At 39.2% G+C, this 21282-nt stretch overlaps 1 protein-coding gene across 1 annotated transcript in view; it reads right to left on the bottom strand.

Moving 5' to 3' along the window:
- Positions 1-670: 670 nt before the first annotated feature.
- LOC124615808 (cleavage stimulation factor subunit 1) overlaps positions 671-21282 on the bottom strand; it is a 194700-nt gene continuing 174088 nt past the window's right edge. The window contains exons 9-10 of the mRNA XM_047143948.1: positions 16405-16536; positions 671-870 (exon numbers count right to left, since the gene is read on the bottom strand). Of these exons, the coding sequence (XP_046999904.1) occupies positions 764-870; positions 16405-16536 (239 nt within the window). The 3' untranslated portion in view covers positions 671-763. The remainder of the gene's footprint in view (positions 871-16404; positions 16537-21282) is intronic.

Genomic DNA, 21282 nt, shown 5'->3' on the forward strand with positions numbered 1-21282 from the left:
CCACGAAGTTTCATATCGGTGCACACTCCGCTTCAGAGTGAAAGTCTCATTCTGATCAGAAACCGTTCACCCACAGACAAACTGTTAAACTGCCAATATGAGATACATTGTTGAAAACACTCAGGTTTTAAAACATAAAACTTGAATGTTCGTGAATAATAAAACCAATTTCTGGCTGGTTGCATTATTTGCCAACAATCCTTAATGGACATGAAGTTCACGAAAGGATAAAATGACGAACTATAAACATGATGCTTTTAATATTAATCAAGTTACTTAGTACATCCTCTTGAGCCCCCACTATCATTGCTTAGTTTTATGGCTGGGAAATGACTGTCCAAAAGATATATAATAATTCTTAACATTCCTCTGGAAATATGCTTGTATTTATGCTTATACTTTACCTTGTGTTATTGTAGGATTACAGTAGTAGTCTGCTGAGATGTAACAAAGTCATTAAATATGGCGAATGGCCAATTGTTACTGATGCTGTAAATTTTTTCGGCTCTTCATCCAACATATATAAAACCACAGAGTTTTCTTGTTTGTCTCTTAATGTATTATCAAAAATTAATATGCACCCAATGAAAGAAGTAATTTACAACAAGTAACAGGATCTCCACTCAATCATTAACATCAATGGTGTTTCACAAATCACAATATCTTTAAATATGAGTAACAACTTTAATAGCATACATCACATGTACAAACACACTGATTTATGGGAGAGTATAAAAATAAGTCTACACACAACCACAGCTCATCAGTGCATACGTCGGAACCAAAAGCGAGCACGGAAGTCATCAGAACAAGTGAGAAATGCTGGTGCTGTAGGGGAATGTGCTATTAACCGCACTGGCCCATTGTGACCTGTAACAAAGAATGACACTACAGAATAAAAGCAATACATAAGAAACGTCAATTCACAGTTCACCACACAAAGCTGCATCAAAAACTACCTGCTCAAAATTACCATTCTGCCTCCTTTACATCCCACAAAACATCTCATTAAATCCAGAACAGTTTGAAAAGAACACTGATCATTTAATATGTGATGGCTTAAAACAGTAACCAATCAGCTTCAGTTTTTTAATTATTTATTTACTTTACTGTTCATATGGGGATTTTAAACTGATCAAGCTCATTTTCAGACTATGTGAGTCTTAGTAAACAAGATGCAGAGAACAAGCTAAATGCTTTTAATAGTGTTGACAGATATACCTAAAGTATATTTTTTACTACTCTTACCACTTTTTCCTGAAGGAGGTAAAATAATTGTATTTGTTGCCAATTACTGAGGTGCATTATTAAGATTTTTTACACACTGTTATGAGCTCTGTATCTCCTTATTCATAAAAAAATAATAATTAGACAGAATGCCAGTAAAAATAGCATTTTTGGAATATGAAAAAAAGGTTATCATCATGTGAGATACTACTATAACAATGACTTGGGCTGCTCCGCTGGCATTTGCAAGATGGATCTATCTTCGCTCGATTTTGCATGACTATTGTTTCGTGTTCCATAGATCATTTACACAATAAAACATAATTATGTAAAATGACTCATTTTACACTCACACTCCAAATCAATTTGTAAATATAGCTACATGCTGAACATTTTTAAGTGTTTTTTTTTCTTTCTTTTTTTCTTTTTGTTTTTTAAATGTACACACGAGTTAGTGATTCCTACCCCAACCACGTTTTACACATTATGATAACAGAAATTCTTCTATGGAATAAAAGAAGTAGTCAAGGAGAAACTTTCTCACTTTGTTTTTCAAATTTTACTTTTGTGTCTGTCAGACATTTTACACCACTTGCCAAGTTACCAAGAATTTTAGTTGCAGCATTGTGCCCCATCTTTTGTACTAAAGACAGCTTTAATATGGAGTAATGAATGTCATTTTTATACCATATTGAAATTATGTGCATCGCTGTTCCTTTTGAACTGCAATGAATTATTTACAACAAACCACACAAGGGAATAAATATGCTGTGAAGCAGTAGTTAGGAAGCCCAATGCCTTAAACAGACATTTACAAGATGATCACAGGTGAGCACCACACATTTTTCTTACAGTTCATTTTTGAGCCAGCAAGACTTCCTTTCTTAAGAATAATTACCCAGAACATTATTCCATACAACATCACTGAATCAAAATATGCAAAATACGTCAACTTACTGTCTGCCTCTCCCCAAGATTTATAACTATTCTAACTGCAAATGTGGATGAACTAAGTTGTTTTAGGAGTTCCAAAATGTGTGTTTTCTAGTTTAAATTATCATTAATATGGACACCTAAAAATTTTGTTGCCATTCTATTTATTATTTCCTCACCACATTTTACACTTAGCAATGGTGCAGTATCCCTAGATGTCTAGATCTTAATGTAGAAAGGAGCCACTGCCCTTTGACTGTTTTTGAAGAAAGAAATTGGTTTAGAGTGCCAAGAACAGCAAGGCTGCATCCTGATGACAATATAAGCACTTAATGTCTTCCACAAGAAAACATTAAGGATGTCAAGGAAAAATATTGCAAACAAACCTGCATGTAACAACTGCAAAGATGCTAACTACTGGAACAACAACAACCATGCACAAACATTCAGTGATTATCTGCATTCACTGACTGGGCTGCAAGAAGTCACATTCAATGCAGGGCACTAATGGAACATACAAAAGGTGGCGACAAGACTTGAAACCAAACCAAATAAGAGTCACCTGCTGGATGTTACTGCAAACAAGGGTGAAAAAGACTTATAGCTGTGAGAAGGAAACAATCACTCATCTCAATGAGGACCAAACAACTGACTACCTTTCTTCTAAATACATTACATAACATGACTGCTGAATGGTATATAATATGCTGTGTACCTCAATGAAGAATGGAAAATTACGTTTTGAAAGTCCAACTGACAAGAAGAAATTGGACAAGGGTAAACAAGGAAATTGGTTATATACTTTTCAAATAAACCATTCTGACATTTTGGGGAAAACACACAAAAATTGCCAAACAGGGATTCTAACACCACTCACACCAAATACAATTTCAAGGAAATAAAAAAAAAAGGCTATAACATCCTAAACTATGGTTCTCAAGCACAGCGGACAGAGCTTTTAACCTTTTTTAAGTATGTTCCAAAGAATAAAAAAGAGTGTGTGTGTGTGTGTGTGTGTGTGTGTGTGGGGGGGGGGGGGGGGTTAGGGGTGCACATGCTTGTGCTTTGGTAATAGTTTTGGGGAAAAAGTGGATCCAAACTGTTGAACATATTAACTGACTTTAAAGGATCTGTCATATTCTCTTTTTTTTTTTTTGTACCTCTGATAATACAGCATGCTCTTGTGCACTATGAATGAAGATAAATCACAGCAGCTGAGTAAATGGATGTGTGCATTATATTTATTTACAACAATGAAAATCTCTAAGGATGCAAAAAATACCTGCTTGAAGTCAACTGACACTGTGATTTCAATTACAGTACAATGCACAATGTCTAAAATTTACATAGTCATGGAATGCTTACAATATTAACATTGTAACCAATCCTCGATTGTTTGATTTCACATTTCATACATACAGTTCTTTTACATCTAAGATATTTTCAGCTATTATGACAGATTCCAACTGATGCCACTAATATGAGAAGTTTTGTTGTATTTTAAACGAAGAAATGTACTGGAACTGAACTTTTCTGCAGATTACAAAAATGATCATCAAAATTTATGGTTGCCACTCACAGGAGATTAGTAAAAGACTTTTTAAAATGGGAAATGAGAGTTAAACAACTTAGGTGATATGTGAGGTTTTTAAACAAATGAGTTGTCAAAAAATAACTGTTAAGATGGAGGCTTGTGAAATGCAATTCTTTTTAGAAAAATCAGATAAACATAGAGTATAGAGCATGAGACCATAATGGAAGGTGCACAATGTAGCATGTCCTCTTGCATTGATGCATGCCTGTATTCATCGTGGCACAGTATCCACAAGTCCATCAAGGCACTGTAGGTCCAGATTGTCCCAATCCTCAACAGCAATTCGGCATAGATCCCACAGAGTGGTTGGTTGGTCACATTGTCCATAAACAGCCCTTTTAAATCTATCACAGGCATGTTCAATAGTGTTCATGCCTGGTGAACATGCTCGCCACTCTAGTTGAACAATGCCGTTCTCCTGAAGGAAGTCATTCACAAGATGGGCACGATCGGGACGCGAATTGTCATCCATGAAGACGAATGCCTCGCCAATATGCTGCCGATATGGTTGCACTATCGGTCGGAGGATGGCATTCACGTATTGTACAGCTTTTAGGCACCTTCCATGACTATCAGCAGCGTACTTCAGCCCAACATAATGCCACCCCAAAACATCAGGAAACCTCCACCTTACTGCACTCGCTGGACAGTGTGCCTAAGGCGTTCAGCCTGACGGGGTTGCCTCCAAACACGTCTCTTACAATTGTCTGGTTGAAGGCATATGCAACACTCATAAATGTGAAGAGAATGTGATGCCAATTCTGAGTGGTCCATTTGGCATGTTGTTGGGCTCATCTGTACTGCACTACTTGGTGTTATGGTTGCAAAGATGGGCCCTGCCTTGGAAGTCGGGAGTGAAGTTGCGCATCATGCACCCTGTTGCGCACAGTTTGAGTCATAACACGACGTCCTGTAGCTATACAAAAAGCATTATTCAAGATGGTGGCATTGCTGTCAGGGTTCCTCCAAGCCATAATCCGTAGGTAGCGGTCATCCACTGCAGTAGTATTCCTTGTGCGGCCTGAGCGAGGCATGTCATTGACAGTTCATGTCTCTCTGTATCTCCTCCATGTCCAAACAACATAGCTTTGGTTCATTCCAAAACACCTGGACACTTCCTGGCACAAAGTAACAATGCGGACGCAGTCGAACTGCGGCATTGACCGTCTAGGCACGGTTGAACTACAAACAACACGAGCCGCGTACCTCCTTCTTGGTGCAATGACTGGAAATGGTCGGCTATCAGACCCCCTGTGTCTAATAGGTGCTGCTCATGCATGGTGCTTACATCTTTTGGCAGATTTAGTGACATCTCTGAACAGTCAAAGGGACTGTGTCTGTGATAAAATATCCACTGTCAATGTCTATCTTCGGGAGTTCTGGGAACTGGGATGATGCAAAACTTTTTTTGATGTAAGTAGACAAAAAAGCAATGAGCAAGTGAGGTGGCAAGAGGAGATACTGGTATTCTGTACAGTAATTGTTTATCTGTCTATATGTGATTGGCTGATGCAGAGAGGAATTATCATTACTAATAAGAGTGAACAATAAAGTGGTCACATTGAAACCACTGAGTTGCAGATCACCATCATACAGGTACCACGTGATTTAGAAAATAAATTTTGTAAACTTTTCAATTTTTGTTTCCCTCACTGACAGATATAAGGTCACGAATTTTCAAAAGTGTAGCTTCTTCATACATCCACCTTTGCAGGAAAGTGGTCAATATGTCTGACTGCTGTGTGGTGGACCCTGCTTTGATTCACAGTACTGCCAGTGATTTTTCCTTGGTGGGAGGGCTGGAACAGGGTGCACTCAGCCTCAGGATGCCAACCGAGGAGCTACTCATTTCAGAAGTAGCAGCTCCAAAGGTCTGAGAAAATGACAATGGTAGGGAGGGCAGTGTGCTGACTGCCTCTCAAATCGCATCTGAATGACACCAGTGGCAGAGGATGACAGGGCGGCCAGTCAGTATTGAATAGCCTGACAGGGCCAGCAGACAAGGCTTTTGCTGTAACTTCTTCATATACAGGGTGGGAAAAATATAACTGGCATGGAAAATATTTACAAGACTGATGCACAATTAATCCTTGTTAATGAACAGCGAGTTGCTCAACCCAGAAAATGTTGGAAACCATGATTTCGACACTCCAAGTGGTTGCTGTCTTGTGTCTACACATGTGCATTTCCCACATGCTATGCCACAAATACTTTGCAGTGTTATCACATTTGAGTGAGTGAGAGAAGTAGATGTGTTTAGTGAACAGTTGAATCAACTACAAAATTTTACTCACAATAAAACACCTTGTGTCTCTTGTCAAGTGTTATGTGAAGTATATTTCATGGTAAACAACCTGCAGACCTGTGTGTACATGAGTTTAAGACTGGAAGTGTCTTGGCAAAACCTCCAGAAAAGTCTGCAACATAAAACTTAGTGGCAAAATAGTGCAAAACGGGCTCTGCAGCGAATAAAAGTCATAACTACCCGAAAAGAATTCAAACACCAGACAACATTGCTCGAGTGAAGGAAAGCCTGGAAAAAATATTGACAAAATCTCAATGCTGTTTATCTGTACAAATGAGAATTAACAGATAATCATAATGAAATGTTATCAAAACCACAGGCATCCATATCCATACAAATTTATTGTTGTGTATGAAATGAGTTAAAACAACCCGATGACCTTTGGTGTGTTGAGTTCTGCTGGTGGTTTATGAGAGAAGTGGAATCAGGACTTTTGGACCCTTTTATTGATACGGATGAGGCCAGGTTCTGCACATCAGGATACGTGAATTCACAGAACATGCACCATTATGCATAAGAAAAGTTCATCAATACTTTGAAGAGCTGTTGCATAATCCTAAGATTGGTGTTTGGTGCACGATGACTGGTGTCTGCATCATAACATGATTCTTTAACTTACTTACTTACTTACCGGACTCGAGAGTCCATTACCGCAGCAACATATTTTCGCCATCTGTCCCTGTCTACAAAGGGACCCAAGACCATTAATGTTGCTGATTCTTGATGGATAGATTTGATAGAAAGAGAAGAAGAAACAGGGATGGTTCATCACGCCATCGCCTGCTCCCCACCAGCTGTCCGTGACTGCTTATTTTTTTGTATTCGCAGCTACCCTTCATATCTGAAGGCCATATTCCCTATCCGCAACCTGGGGACGCGCTGTGCCGTGGTGGTAGGGGCCCACGAGACAGATTCTTTAACCGAACTAGTAGTGCTACCTGATACATCCAAAAATTGCTTACTTCATATGTGGATCAACTCACAGAAGACGATCAACTTTATGGGTATTTTCATCAAGGAGTGCATGAGGTGCTTGGTGAGGCAGTCAGCAGAGGCAGTGCAATATCCTGTGCACCTAAACTGCCTGGTCTCTCTTTCTATCTCTCTCTCTCTCTCTCTCTCTCTCTCTCTCTCTCTCTCTCTCTCTCTCTCTCTGATTTTTGCCTGTGAGGCAAACTGAAGTGTCCAGTGTACTCACACACTGGATGAGCTACAGCATAACACTTGAAATGAGATTGCAGCTAACCCCCAGGCAAAACTGCTATGCCTGGCTAACAGCTTAATAAACCAAGCACAGTGCTGCATCGACATCAACAGTGGCCATTTCCAGTGTCTTCTGTCATGTTAATTAACAAGGGTCAATCAGCACCAGTTTTATTGTAAATATTTCCATGGCCAGTTTTATTTTTTCCACCCTGTATTATCACCAGTCTGCAGTCTGCTTAACTGTTTAGACTTGTGGTTTAGCAATTTTCTGGAGAATATTGTTTTTTGCCACTGCAGTTGCCTAGAAAGAGAGAATGCAGAACTCCACATCGATACTACAAAGAATTTGACAGGCTACCCAAAGGCTGAAATCAAGAAACAGTTTCCTCAAAGAACCTGTTCCTACTGGAGAAGGAAACTTATTTCTCCTTAAAAGTAAGAGACTAAATGAACATTTCCTCTGTGTGTGCATGTGAGTCAGCTTTGCTGTAGTTGCTATTGCAATCCCATCACAGCAACTTGTAGAAAGACTCAATACTTTTGTCTTTATCCTGAGAAACATTTGTGTTGTCACTCCTTGAAGGGTTGGAGTACTTATGCAGTTGTTGACTGCATACTTACGGAAATCAAATGCTCCACTTGTCAATTGTGTAATACTTTTATTGATATAACCAGTTTCAAATCAATAATGCGTCATTCTGAAGTGTGTTAAGTGTTTATGTGCTGAGGAATGTTTGTTTGTATAACAAAGTGTATAAGTTTAGACAGTGTTTGTCATCATCAGCTGTAGCAAAAAACATTTAATACACTTGAGATTGACTCATAACTAAGCCAAAACCAGTTGTGTGAATAAAACTATAGCATAACTGGCAATTGGAGGCATTTGATTTCAATATACTTTTGCTTTTATCTTATTGCTGTCAAAAAGAACTAAGGTGAGTAGCAATCTGTTGTTGTGGTCTTCAGTCCTGCCACTGGTTTGATGCAGCTCTCCATGCTACTCTATCCTGTGCAAGCTTCTTCATCTCCCAGTACTTGCTGCAACCGACATCCTTCTGAATCTGCTGGTAGTGTATTCATCTCTTGGTCTCCCCCTACGATTTTTACCCTCCACGCTGCCCTCCAATACTAAATTGGTGATCCGTTGATGCCTCAGGACATGTCCTACCAACCAATCCCTTCTTCTGGTCAAGTTGTGCCACAAACTTCTCTTCTCCCCAATCCTATTCAATACTTCCTCATTAGTTATGTGGTCTACCCATCTAATCTTCAGCATTCTTCTGTAGCACCACATTTCGAAAGCTTCTATTCTCTTCTTGTCCAAACTATTTACCGTCCATGTTTCACTTCCATCCATGGCTACACTTCATACAAATACTTTCAGAAATGACTTCCTGACACTTAAATCTATACTCGATGTTAACAAATTTCTCTTCTTCAGAAATGCTTTCCTTGCCATTGCCAGTCTACATTTTATATCCTCTCTACTTCGACCATCATCAGTTAATTTGCTCCCCAAATAGCAAAACTCCTTTACTACTTTAAGTGTCTCATTTCCTAATCTAATATCCTCACCATCACCCGACTTAATTTCACTACATTCCATTATCCTCGTTTGCTTTTGTTGATGTTCATCTTATATCCTCCCTTCAAGACACCATCCATTCCGTTCAACTGCTGTTCCAAGTCCTTTGCTGTCTCTGGCAGAATTACAATGTCATCGGCGAACCTCAAAGTTTTTATTTCTTCTCCATGGATTTTAATACCTACTCCAAATTTTTCTTTTGTTTCCTTTACTGCTTGCTCAATATACAGATTGAATAACATCGGGGAGAGGCTACAACCCTGTCTCACTCCCTTCCCAACCACTGCCTTCCTTTCATGTCCCTCGACTCTTATAACTGCCATCTGGTTTCTGTACAAATTGTAAATAGCCTTTCGCTCCCTGTATTTTACCCCCGCCACCTTTAGGATTTGAAAGAGAGTATTCCAGTCAACATTGTCAAAAGCTTTCTCTAAGTCTACAAATGCTAGAAACGTATGTTTGCCTTTCCTTAATCTTTCTTCTAAGATAAGTCATAAAGTCTGTATTGCCTCACGTGTTCCAGTATTTCTACGGAATCCAAACTGATCATCCCAGAGGTCGGCTTCTACTAGTTTTTCCATTCGTCTGTAAAGAATTCGCGTTAGTATTTTGCAGCTGTGGCTTATTAAACTGAATGTTCGGTAATTTTCACATCTGTCAACACCTGCTTTCTTTGGGATTGGAATTATCATATTCTTCTTGAAGTCTGAGGGTATTTCGCCTGTTTCATACATCTTGCTCACCAGATGGTAGAGTTTTGTCAGGACTGGCTCTCCCAAGGCCGTCAGTAGTTCCAATGGAATGTTGTCTACTCCGGGGGCCTTGTTTCGACTAAGGTCTTTCAGTGCTCTGTCAAACTCTTCACGCAGTATCGTATATCCCATTTCATCTTCATCTACATCCTCTTCCATTTCCATAATATTGACCTCAAGTACATCGCCCTTGTATAGACCCTCTATATACTCCTTCCACCTTATTGCTTACCCTTCTTTGCTTAGAACTGGGTTTCCATCTGAGCTCTTGATGTTCATACAAGTGGTTCCCTTATCTCCAAATTTTCCTGTAGGCAGTATCTATCTTACCCCTAGTGAGATAAGTCTCTACATCCTTACATTTGTCCTCTAGCCATCCCTGCTTAGCCATTTTGCACTTCCTGTCGATCTCATTTTTGAGACGTTTGTATTCCTTTTTGGCTGCTTCATTTACTGCATTTTTATATTTTCTCCTTTCATCAATTAAATTCAATATTTCTTCTGTTACCCAAGGATTTCTACTAGCCCTCGTCTCTTTACCTACTTGATCCTCTGCTGCCTTCACTACTTCATCCCTCAAAGCTACCCATTCTTCTTCTACTGTATTTCTTTCCCCCATTCCTGTCAATTGTTCCCTTATGCTCTCCCTGAAACTCTGCACAACCTCTGGTTCTTTCAGTTTATCCAGGTCCCATCTTCTTAAATTCCCACCTTTTTGCAGTTTCTTCAATTTTAATCTACAGGTCATAACCAACAGATTGTGGTCAGAGTCCACATCTGCCCCTGGAAATGTCTTACAATTTAAAACCTGGTTCCTAAATCTCTGTCTTACCATTATATAACCTATCTGATACCTTTTAGTATCTCCATGGTTCTTCCATGTATACAACCTTCTATCATGATTCTTGAACCAAGTGTTAGCTATGATTAAGTTATGCTCTGTGCAAAATTCTACAAGGCGGCTTCCTCTTTCATTTCTTCCCCCCAATCCATATTCACCTACTATGTTTCCTGCTCTCCCTTTTCCTACTGACGAATTCCAGTCACCCATGACTATTAAATTTTCGTCTCCCTTCACTATCTGAATAATTTCTTTTATTTCATCATACATTTCTTCAATTTCTTCGTCATCTGCAGAGCTAGTTGGCATATAAACTTGTACTACTGTAGTAGGCGTGGGCTTCGTATCTAACTTGGCCACAATAATGCGTTCACTATGCAGTTTGTAGTAGCTTACCCGCATTCCTCTTTTCCTATTCATTATTAAACCTACTCCTGCATTACCCCTATTTGACTTTGTGTTTATAACCGTGTAGTCACCTGACCAGAAGTCTTGTTCCTCCTGCCACTGAACTTCACTAATTCCCACTATATCTAACTTTAACCTATCCATTTCCCTTTTTAAATTTTCTAACCTACCTGCCCGATTAAGGGATCTGACATTCCACGCTCCGATCCGTAGAACGCTAGTTTTGTTTCTCCTGATAACGACATCCTCTTGAGTAGTCCCCACCCGGAGATCCGAATGGGGGACTATTTTACCTCCGGGATATTTTACCCAAGAGGACGCCATCATCATTTAATCATACAGTAAAGCTGCATGCCATCGGGAAAAATTACGGCCATAGTTTCCCCTTGCTTTCAGCCGTTCGCAGTACCAGCACAGCAAGGCCGTTTTGGTTTTTGTTACAAGGCCAGATCAGTCAATCATCCAGACTGTTGCCCTTGCAACTACTGAAAAGGCTGCTGCCCCTCTTCAGGAACCACACGAGTCTGGCCTCTCAACAGATACCCCTCCGTTGTGGTTGTACCTACGGTACGGCTATCTGTATCGCTGAGGCACGCAAGCCTCTCCACCAACGGCAAGGTCCATGGTTCATGGGGGGGGGAGTAGCAATCTATCCCTTTCATAATATTGTCATTACTCCATCCTATGTTTTCCATTGTTAGAATACGTTTCTGTCAATTTCATGTTCATGGCAACTGAGCATTCTCAAATCTATGTCACTATGACCGCATGCACGGCACAGCAGAAGATGGGCAGTAAGCATCAGTCGTAAAGTGAAGCAGATGCTGTGTCTCCTGTCTACTACCACAGTAGTAGTGATGTAAAATGACTGGGCATTTGTAAGTTGGGACAAATGTTCAATATAAATGCCTGGGCTATATGCCCAAAATTCATAAATGCCTGGGCATTTATGCATTTCAAAGAGTAATTGACAAGCACCACTTATATATATATATAAAAACTTTAAACTGATATTTTGTATTGTAAAAGATGTTTTGCAACACTGCTTCTGTTGTAGTTTGGTAACCAAGTTGAAAAAGCTGCTTGAGAGTTAGGGAAGAGTTATTAGGGGAAATAAACTGGTCTGTAAATGTAACTATAGATTTTTAATAAGGTCAATTCTTGTGGTAGTATGTAATAAAAAAAGAAAACAAAACTCAAGTTTAAAAGTAATTCTTGAAATAAATTATAGTTTATATTAAACACGGTGTGTGGTTCACATAAATTTACATGTTTCCACGTCCAGCTACTTTGAACGAATCACGCAAATTTACATTTTTCGTTCCGCGTGTGTTTTTTGAGACCCATTGCTCATGCCACTAACTATTTCAATTTATCAAAAGGTTGTATATCAACTGAATGGCTAAGAGCAGTAAACAACAGTATGAACTTACTTTTATCTTTCATTTTACCGCCAATAATCAGTATTGTGAAATAGTCAGTACTGTAGTTGTTGCCTTGTGTGGTACCGCACGAAAATAGTTGACGGAAAGCAAGATTCTTGGTGAGCTGTTTGCAGAGAATCATTCTCATGTTCCAAGTGATTCAAATGATGTTACTGATAGTAGTAGTGGAAGTGAAGAAGAAAACACCATGGCTATAATCAACTAAAGTGAGATAATTGTGAACAATTTAGATGACGAAGCTTCTGACAGTGAAAGTTGGCTAAAGAAGGACAAGATCATTATTTTAGGAACATTTACAGGAATCCCAGGTGTAAAAATCCTTCCCAGTGAGATCAACAGAATTATAAGCAATGTGGAATTATTTTTAGGGAACGAATTGTTCGATCAGATGTCGACACAATCAAACCTGTATTACAAATAGAACAAAAACCATTACAAAGAATCTCCCAAGACTCCCAAATTTATGGATATCACGGCTGTTGAACTGAAAAAATTTCTGGGCATGATGATCTTGATGGGGTAAATAAAAAAAGATTATTTGAAGGACTACTGGTCAACAGATTCTCTAACAGATGCTCTGATTTTTGGCAAGCTAATGAGCAATAACTGATTTAAGCAGATAAGGAACTCATGGCACATCAATGGCAATTCCTTACAGAGCGGTCAGAAAACATATCTACAAAACTGACCTTGAGCTAAAGCACCTCCTACATAAATTTCAGACTGTATACAAACCTGAACAGGAGCTTTCTCTTGATAAAGCAATGATACCATGGAGAAAGTGGCTTCATTCCCAGACATATAATCCTGGAAATTTTTCAGATATGGTTTGCTTGTCCATATGGTTTGCGAAAGTGTAAGTGGGTATATCTAGAAATATACACTGGGGAAGGAAAAGGCTTCAAGAAACTATTATCTCTATACTTTCATCCCACCTTGGCATGTGGTACCATGTTCATCAAGACATTTATTACAATAGTACAGCTATTGCCATATTATAGAAAGGAAAACAAGAGTTTATTGTACAATAAGAATCGAAAGAGATATCTCTCAGTGTCTACAAAGAAGCCAAATCTCGAAAACAAAGTGACTTTTTGCTGCAGGTGTGGAAAGATAATTGTGACAGAAAAACAAAAAAACACAACAAGGGGAAACCACATAGAAACCAAAAGGTATTGTGATGTACAATAAATTTATGAACGGCATGGAAAGAGCTGACTAATATCTTTCATATTGTGAGATAACGCCAGAAAACCAATAAATGGACAAAGGAAGTAGTTTTGTATCTAATAAACTCTGCTTTTTAATACATACAAATCCAGATATACAAAAAGTATAAAATGTTCCTACATGAAGTTGCAAGAGCCTGGAAAAGTACTCAACAAGTTGGCACAGCAACTGAGGGGGAAACTGAAGCAACCCAAACCACAAAAAGAGTGCCTGCTAAGGATCCACCTAGCTGACTCTCAGGTAACATACTATTCGGACCATTGTGGGAAGTGGAAAAAAGAAATATCCAGCACAACCTTGCAGAGTCTGCGCAGCACATCATAAAAGAAGTGAAACAAGATACTACTGCCAGTTTTGTGAAGTTCTGTTCATAAAGACTTGTGTTTCCAGAGGTATCACAACCTTCAAGAATATTAGAACATCACACAAACATGTCTGCCAAGCTTCATCAGCATCAGACACTGATAACTGCAGCTACATTCAAATAAGGAAGGCGCGCTCACTTTGCACACGTCTTACAAAAATCGGCAGGAACTGCCACAATAACCACGGCACAGCAGCAGGTATGCAATATGTTAAGTAGGTAGCCAGTAGGTAGTATTTTTACTTAAACTATACTACTGCAAAAATATTAGAGTTAACAAAGTTTATTCATAATGGTTTTAATTAGGGATGAATCACATTCCAGTTCAATTTCCATAAGCCCAAGAATTGCAGATCCTCTAGGAATTGATAGTATCAGAACTGAATGATTCCAGTGTCTTTGGCATCAATTCTTTTGTATTAAATCTTTTTTATGTTAATGTTCTCATTTTATCTTGACATTAGTTCAGTCATATGAAAGCAGATAAAGAAAGAAGCAGAACAGAAAACTATAGTCTATCTCAAATATCACTACAACTGAAAATAAAGCACTCCCCCCCTCCCGCACTGATATCAGTTTAACATTGAATAATATATTTATTATCTAGACATATTTGCCAGCTGTTTACGAAATTCAGTAATAATTTTGCTATCAATAACCATCCTTCAGTAATATTCAGAGATTTGACATGGATTATTAATTGTATTACATTACAAAGCAGTGATCTAAGGATGATGTATTTTTATACTACCTTATCATTACACAGTTACTCAATGCAGAGTGTGTGTGTGTGTGTGTGTGTGTGAGAGAGAGAGAGAGAGAGAGAGAGAGAGAGAGAGAGAGAGAGGGGGAGGGAGGGAGAGAAGTGATAAAAAGGACATAGTAAATGACAAGCAGCTGTCAGTAACATGCGCTCTTCCTTTGTGCAGGAATTTGGAACTAATAAAAAAGAAACTTGCTTCGCTCTTCTTTCCTTTCTTTCTTTCTTAGTAATAAAGGCAACGAATGAAATATGCAAGTTTAAATGTGAACATTTACTAACTTCTAATATCGGGAGTATCATTCCATTATCTTATTTTAATTGATAAATTATACACTGTAGCAGTAAAAACTTTAAGAAGTACTTTTTTTTTATAAATGCCCAGATTTTGGAAATTTAAAACTAGTTTGCATTGGACACTTGCCCGGTCTGTATCACTACACAGCAGTAAACTTACAATATACGCAAATAAATTGTGTACTCACACATGTCATGCAAGGAGATGCTGGAACAGAATGCCATTGTTTTCCACACATTTCTGACATCTACTCAAGAAATAATTCATGATATGATGTTATCCCCTTTGAGAAATTTGATTAACTGACTTGTGGATATTACTCTTGAGATCCTATAACATGTGCAGATTTGCTGTGTACATTCCATCTTTTAGTGCTCCTCATAAATAGAAATCTCATGGGGTTAAATTGAGACTCCAACAGGGCCAGATATTGTTGCTAATGAGTCTGTCATGGAATACACAGTGAATTGTGTACAAAGTAACAATGGCTGTAAGAGCTCTTGCTGAACCCTGTTAAAAAATGCAAAGCAAACTCAATTCATTACAAAACAGTTGAAAATGTTGTGGATATATCTTTCACTGTTAAGCGTTTCTTTAAAAAAAAATTGGGCCTATTGAACTGTCACCACTAACTGCACACCACACTCCTATTTTCTGATCATCAAGGGGTTCATCATGAAGCAGAATATGCCTATCAGCACACCAATGTTGACAGTTTTCAGATTAACATACCCGTCTAAATGGGATCAAGGTCCGTCTGAAAACAAAATAGGTAAGGAAAATAGGTAAGGATCCATTTCACAATCCTGCACATGTTTAAAAACCCATTCAAAAAACCAAAATCTGTGCATGGGATCACCATGTTTAAGTTCTTGCACTACTGTGTACAGAGCTTTAGCCCCAGTAATGTATCAGCTCTTTGTACACAGGTGCAAGAAATTGTTGCATTTGCTACGAGATACATGTTCAGGGACTTTTAGGAGAATTTTCCAGGTGGTAAGAAATGTCATCAGATGAGCTTCTGTGAGCACTGTATGTTGTCGTTGACACTTCTTGTCACGAACACTTCCCGTTTCACGAAATTTATTCACCAATTTGTGAACTGTATCATAAATTGGTATTGAAATGCCTAGAAATTTCTGTTCAGACAACCTCTAAACTATACGAGAGGACTCTGTATGCATGAATGGATCATTGTTGTCTGGAATAATTTGGTCTTGCCATTGTTGCCTTCGCAGCCTTCACTCTTACACTCAAGATGTTTGTTTTACTATTTGAATGACACTGGCCAAAAAGGTGCATAGTGGGCACAGCTCTGGTCATTAGATAAATGGAACACCCAGAATACGAATAAGCACACGCTTTGTGGGTCTATAAATCCAACCCTATTAATGCAAAAAAATAAATAAATAAATAAATAAAATAAAATAAAAGAGAAAGAAAGAGAGAAACTGACCTAATGAAAGTAGCTGCTTGCGAGAAGCATTACGAGAGTTCCACGCACATAATGATGTTGTGGCCTCATCAGGAAAGAGCACATAGTCTTCCGTGTGGTTGAAAACAGCCTGTGCACGATGTTCTTGCTTTCCTATAAAACAGATGAAAGGTAAATTAATTATTCTTGACAAGAATGTACAGAAACAAGAAACAATATGTGAATAGCATAATTAATACCAACAATTTTAAAAAATATCAAGTCTATAATCTTATTAATGTGTAAGAGAAAAACAAAAATGCTTAAAGCAACATTTCCACATGAAAGAAATTTTATTTACATAATATACAGACTGCACACTATATAATTGTAATATACCTATGTACAGATTTATTTTGGACAACGATATCTGTATCCTGCATGCAGTAACCCAATGTCACTTCTATCTTGGCCAAATCCCCATGTGACTGCCTCATTACTGGCATTCATATTATAAATCAAATGATTATATTTAATTTTGAAAGAGATTATTAAAATGGCAGACCCAGAGTAAAATTTAATTTGAGGAGCTGTATTTTAGTGTAAGTATTAATTGACCAACTTCCATTGTCCAACATGACAGGGCAGACCAAGTGAACAAAAGGCCAAGACAGTGATTTGACAGCAAATTTAGCATCCTGAAGTCTTTTCTGGAATCCCAAGTTATACAATCTGGAGAGAAAGACATGGCATAATTTCTCTGCCAGGACACAACCTGGGAACGACAAAGGCATCCTGTGTCGAGAAACATTTTTACTGCTGCATAATTCACTGTTGGCATCCTAGGTCTCCACCATCAGATGGGGCAAGCACTGCACACAGCCTGATTCATTGTTTTAGAAATAGAGTCAATTGTTATACTACATTTTTGTCTTTCTTTTCTTCTTTTTCTCTGCGACCAGTTTGGGGTCACAGCCCCTTTCTCAAACAATCACTCCTACCACTATGCACTATCGAAGTCTGGAAAGTCTGTTTCCAAAATGTATATTTTATCAGCTATGAGTTCACATCGTGACAGCTGGAGCATATCACAGTTACTGCCTTCATTGTTACTGGGATAAAAAGCTACTTTCATGCTCGTATTCCTTACAGACCATGCTTTCCACACTAGCTAGAAAGTCAACTGGCTAAAACTAAGGGCCTCAACTGTCGGTGTAATTGGATACACAATGGCCAAAGCTAATACTTGTTATGTTTCTTCTGACACAGCTTCCATCTAAATCTGTGTGGCAGAACCATGTTGACATAAGCACTCTTCTCAGTAATCTTTGTTTCATGAACTGACAGCTTACAGCTCACTTTTATGGTCATTGATAATATGAAATTTACTTAGTCACAACAAATAAATGAGTGTTGACATAGTATAACAACTTCTACATTATTTAGCCCCTCTCTGTACTATTTATTCTGGCTGCTTTAAGAACCAGAAGACATGACCAATATTACAATCTTCCACAGTTGCCAGGTAAGCCAAGAAGATTTAATTGACAGGGTCATCACCATGTAGCATATGTAACATTGCATCGCTTCCAGCTACTCGGTGATGCAGTATTGTCCTTACAGTGGCCAAGGCTTATCAGAGATCAATAAACAGGTGAGTATGTTGCTACCCATTCTTGCAACTGATTAATGGATAGTGCCAGTAATGCAGTAGTGGCCTGTATCACACAAACTTAATGGAGACAAGTTAAATGATTGTATTGTTTCCAGGAGGTGACGAACATCTTTGAGAATGAACTGATAATGTGAGCAGTAGAGAACAGGTAACATCCTACTGGAGGAGCAAATCCCCCTGACACTGTAGGAACGGCAGCAAAATGAGCTGGATGATGTTTTGGATGCATGCTGGATTATTATCTTGATGTGCACTGCAATATTTAGTGTTCGCACTAGAGGTGTGTCCTCAAGGTTGACCATAGTTCTCCCAGTGTGATGACTAAAGACACTACTCTACCTTGGTACCTGAAATGATGCCTTGATTGACGTCGCACTCACAAACGACTGACTCCTTGTCAAAGGAAATTGTACCTTCATCACTTAAAATCCATGGAGAAGAAATAAAAACTTTAAGGTTTGCTGACAACACTGTAATTCTGTCAGAAACAGCAAAGGCCTGGAAGAGCAGTTGAACAGAATGGACAGAGTCTTGAGAGGAGTATATAAGATGAACATCAACAAAAGCAAACCGAGTATAATGGAATGTAGTCTAATTAAATCAGGTGATGCTGAGGGAATTAGATTAGAAAATTAGACACTTAAAGTAGTAGATGACTTTTTCTATGTGGGGAGCAAAATAACTGATGATGGTTGAAGTAGAGAGGATATAAAATGTAGACTGGCAATAGCAAGGAAAGCATTTCTAAAGAAGAGAAATTTGCTAACATCGAGTATAGATTTAAGTGTCAGGAAGTCTTTTCTGAAAGAATTTGTATGGAGTGTAGCCCTGTATGGATGTGAAACATGGACAGTAAATAGTTTAGACAAGAAGAGACTGGAAGCTTTTGAAATGTGGTGCTACAGAAGAATGCTGAAGATTAGATGGGTAGACCACATAACTAATGAGGTGGTACTAAATAAAACTGGGTAGAAGAAGAATTTGTGGCACAACTTGACTAGAAGAGGGGATCGATTAGTAGGACATGTTCTGAGGCACCAAGGGATCACCAATTTAGTACTGGAGGAAAGTGCGGAGGGTAAAAATCGCAGAGGGAGACCAAGGGATGAATACACTAAGCACATTCATAAGGATATAGGTTGCAGTAGTTACTGGGAGATGAAGAAGCTTGGACAGGATGGAGTAGCACGGAGAGCTGCATAAAACCAGTCTCTGGACTGAAGACCACAACAACAACAACAACAACAAAAACACATAAAACAATTTTGCTTCCACTTTACAACTGGAGGCAGGTGCATTCTGGCATGATGTGTCAAAATCCTGACAAATGTCAACCTTCGCATTGCCCAGCTTTCAGAAAAAGTCTTTACTGATTGTGACACTTGGCATTCTGTATGCTAAATTGGCCCAAATTTTTGTTGTTGACACACACAATCGATAATGGATATTCCTCTGATGCAAAAAAATGGTTGAAATGGGACTCAACTGCTGTGGTCATAAGTCCCCTAGAACTTAGAATTACTTAAACCTAACTAATCTAAGGACATCACACACATCCATGCCCGAGGCAGGATTCGAACCTGCGACCGTAGCGGTCATGCGGTTCCAGACCGTAGCGCCTTTAACCGCTCGGCCACTCCGGCCGGCCCCCTCTGATGCAGTGGACAACATATCACTCTGTATGTATGTGTTGTCTAGAACCACGAAAATGAGCTTATGCACCTCCCAGGGCCAATGGCACAAACAATGATACATAGCTGGCTCCTTACAGCCAGTGTGGTTAATAGTTCCTCCAGATGACAAAAATATAGGCATGTCAAAAACGTCTCCCTGACTCAGATTTATCGAAAAAAAATCCTGAAAAGATTGAACTATCACATGGAAGAATTTGCTTACAAGACCCACATACAACCAATTCTTGAGCACTGTTTGTAAGTCTTGGACATTTCCACAGTCTGATCAACCAAGAAGTGCTCAGTTTCTTTACTAAGTGTGAGAAGGTCAAGGGAATGCTCAACAAACTGCAGAGCGAGTCATTGTAAAGAATACAATGTGAATTGTCAAGAGCCTTTCTCACAAAATTCCGAGAGCCCATGTTCTAAAATGAGTCAAGAGACATACTATAACCTGCAACATGTATCTTGTGTAAGGTTTGTGATGTTAAAAGTAAGGAAAATCTTACCCATACGGAGGTGTACCGACAGATTTTCTTCCCACATACAATGCTTAAACAGAATAGTGCATGGGAGAAATGTGACTGGTATGATACATATCACCTGACTCCACCCCATTCCATACGGTGGCTTGTGCAGTACACATTTGGCTATACAGCCTAGAACCTTGAATCAACACGTGCACAAGTGCACGTGCGTGCGCGCACACACACACACACACACACACACACACACACACACACACACACACACACACATGCAAAATTATATGTTGCTGTGCCACTTGTATTAATTCTAAACAATGGAAACTCCAGGTTGGAATATCAGCAACATAAAGGAAAAGATAAGATTGCTACTCACCATAATGAGGCACGATGAGCTGCAAACAGACACAACAAAACAATTGTGACGCATCAGCTTTCAGCCAAAACCTTCTTCAGGGATGAAAAAATTACACATTCATTCACACAGGCAAGCACATCTCACGCACACAAGATCATCATATCCAGCAGCTCAGACTGGAATTTAACTGTCACTTTGAATGGAAGCAGCAATCTGGAAGGGGTGGGGAAGGGGATGGGATAGCAGGGTTCGGGTGGGGGAGAGAACAGTGCTGTCTGGCGGAGTGTGCAGGGACTAGGAGGCGGCCTGACAAAACTACCAACTGGAACAGATTTAGGTGGCTGTGGGGCAGAGGGGTGGGGAGGTGGGAGTGGAAAAGAAGAGAAGCAGGGAAGGGGAAAGAGGCACAGGTGTGTTGGCAGAGGGCAGCACGAAAAGAGGGTGAGCAGACGTGTATAGGGAGTAGGTGATAGGACAGAGGAGGCAGGAACTTTGAGTGGAGCTTGTAGGGACAGTAAGTTATCATAGTTTGAGGCCAGGATAGTTTCAGGAACAGAGAATGCGTTGTAAGGTTAGCTCCCATCTGCACAGTTCAGAAAAGCTGGTGGTGAAGGGGAGGATCCAGATGGCCCAGTTAGTGATGCAGCCATTGAAATCAAGACTGTTACATTCAGCTGCATGTAGTGCCAAAATGTGGGCTACTTCACTCTTGGCCATAATTTGGCATTG

Source organism: Schistocerca americana, chromosome 5 (assembly GCF_021461395.2).
Source record: "Schistocerca americana isolate TAMUIC-IGC-003095 chromosome 5, iqSchAmer2.1, whole genome shotgun sequence".
Taxonomy (NCBI): domain Eukaryota; kingdom Metazoa; phylum Arthropoda; class Insecta; order Orthoptera; family Acrididae; genus Schistocerca; species Schistocerca americana.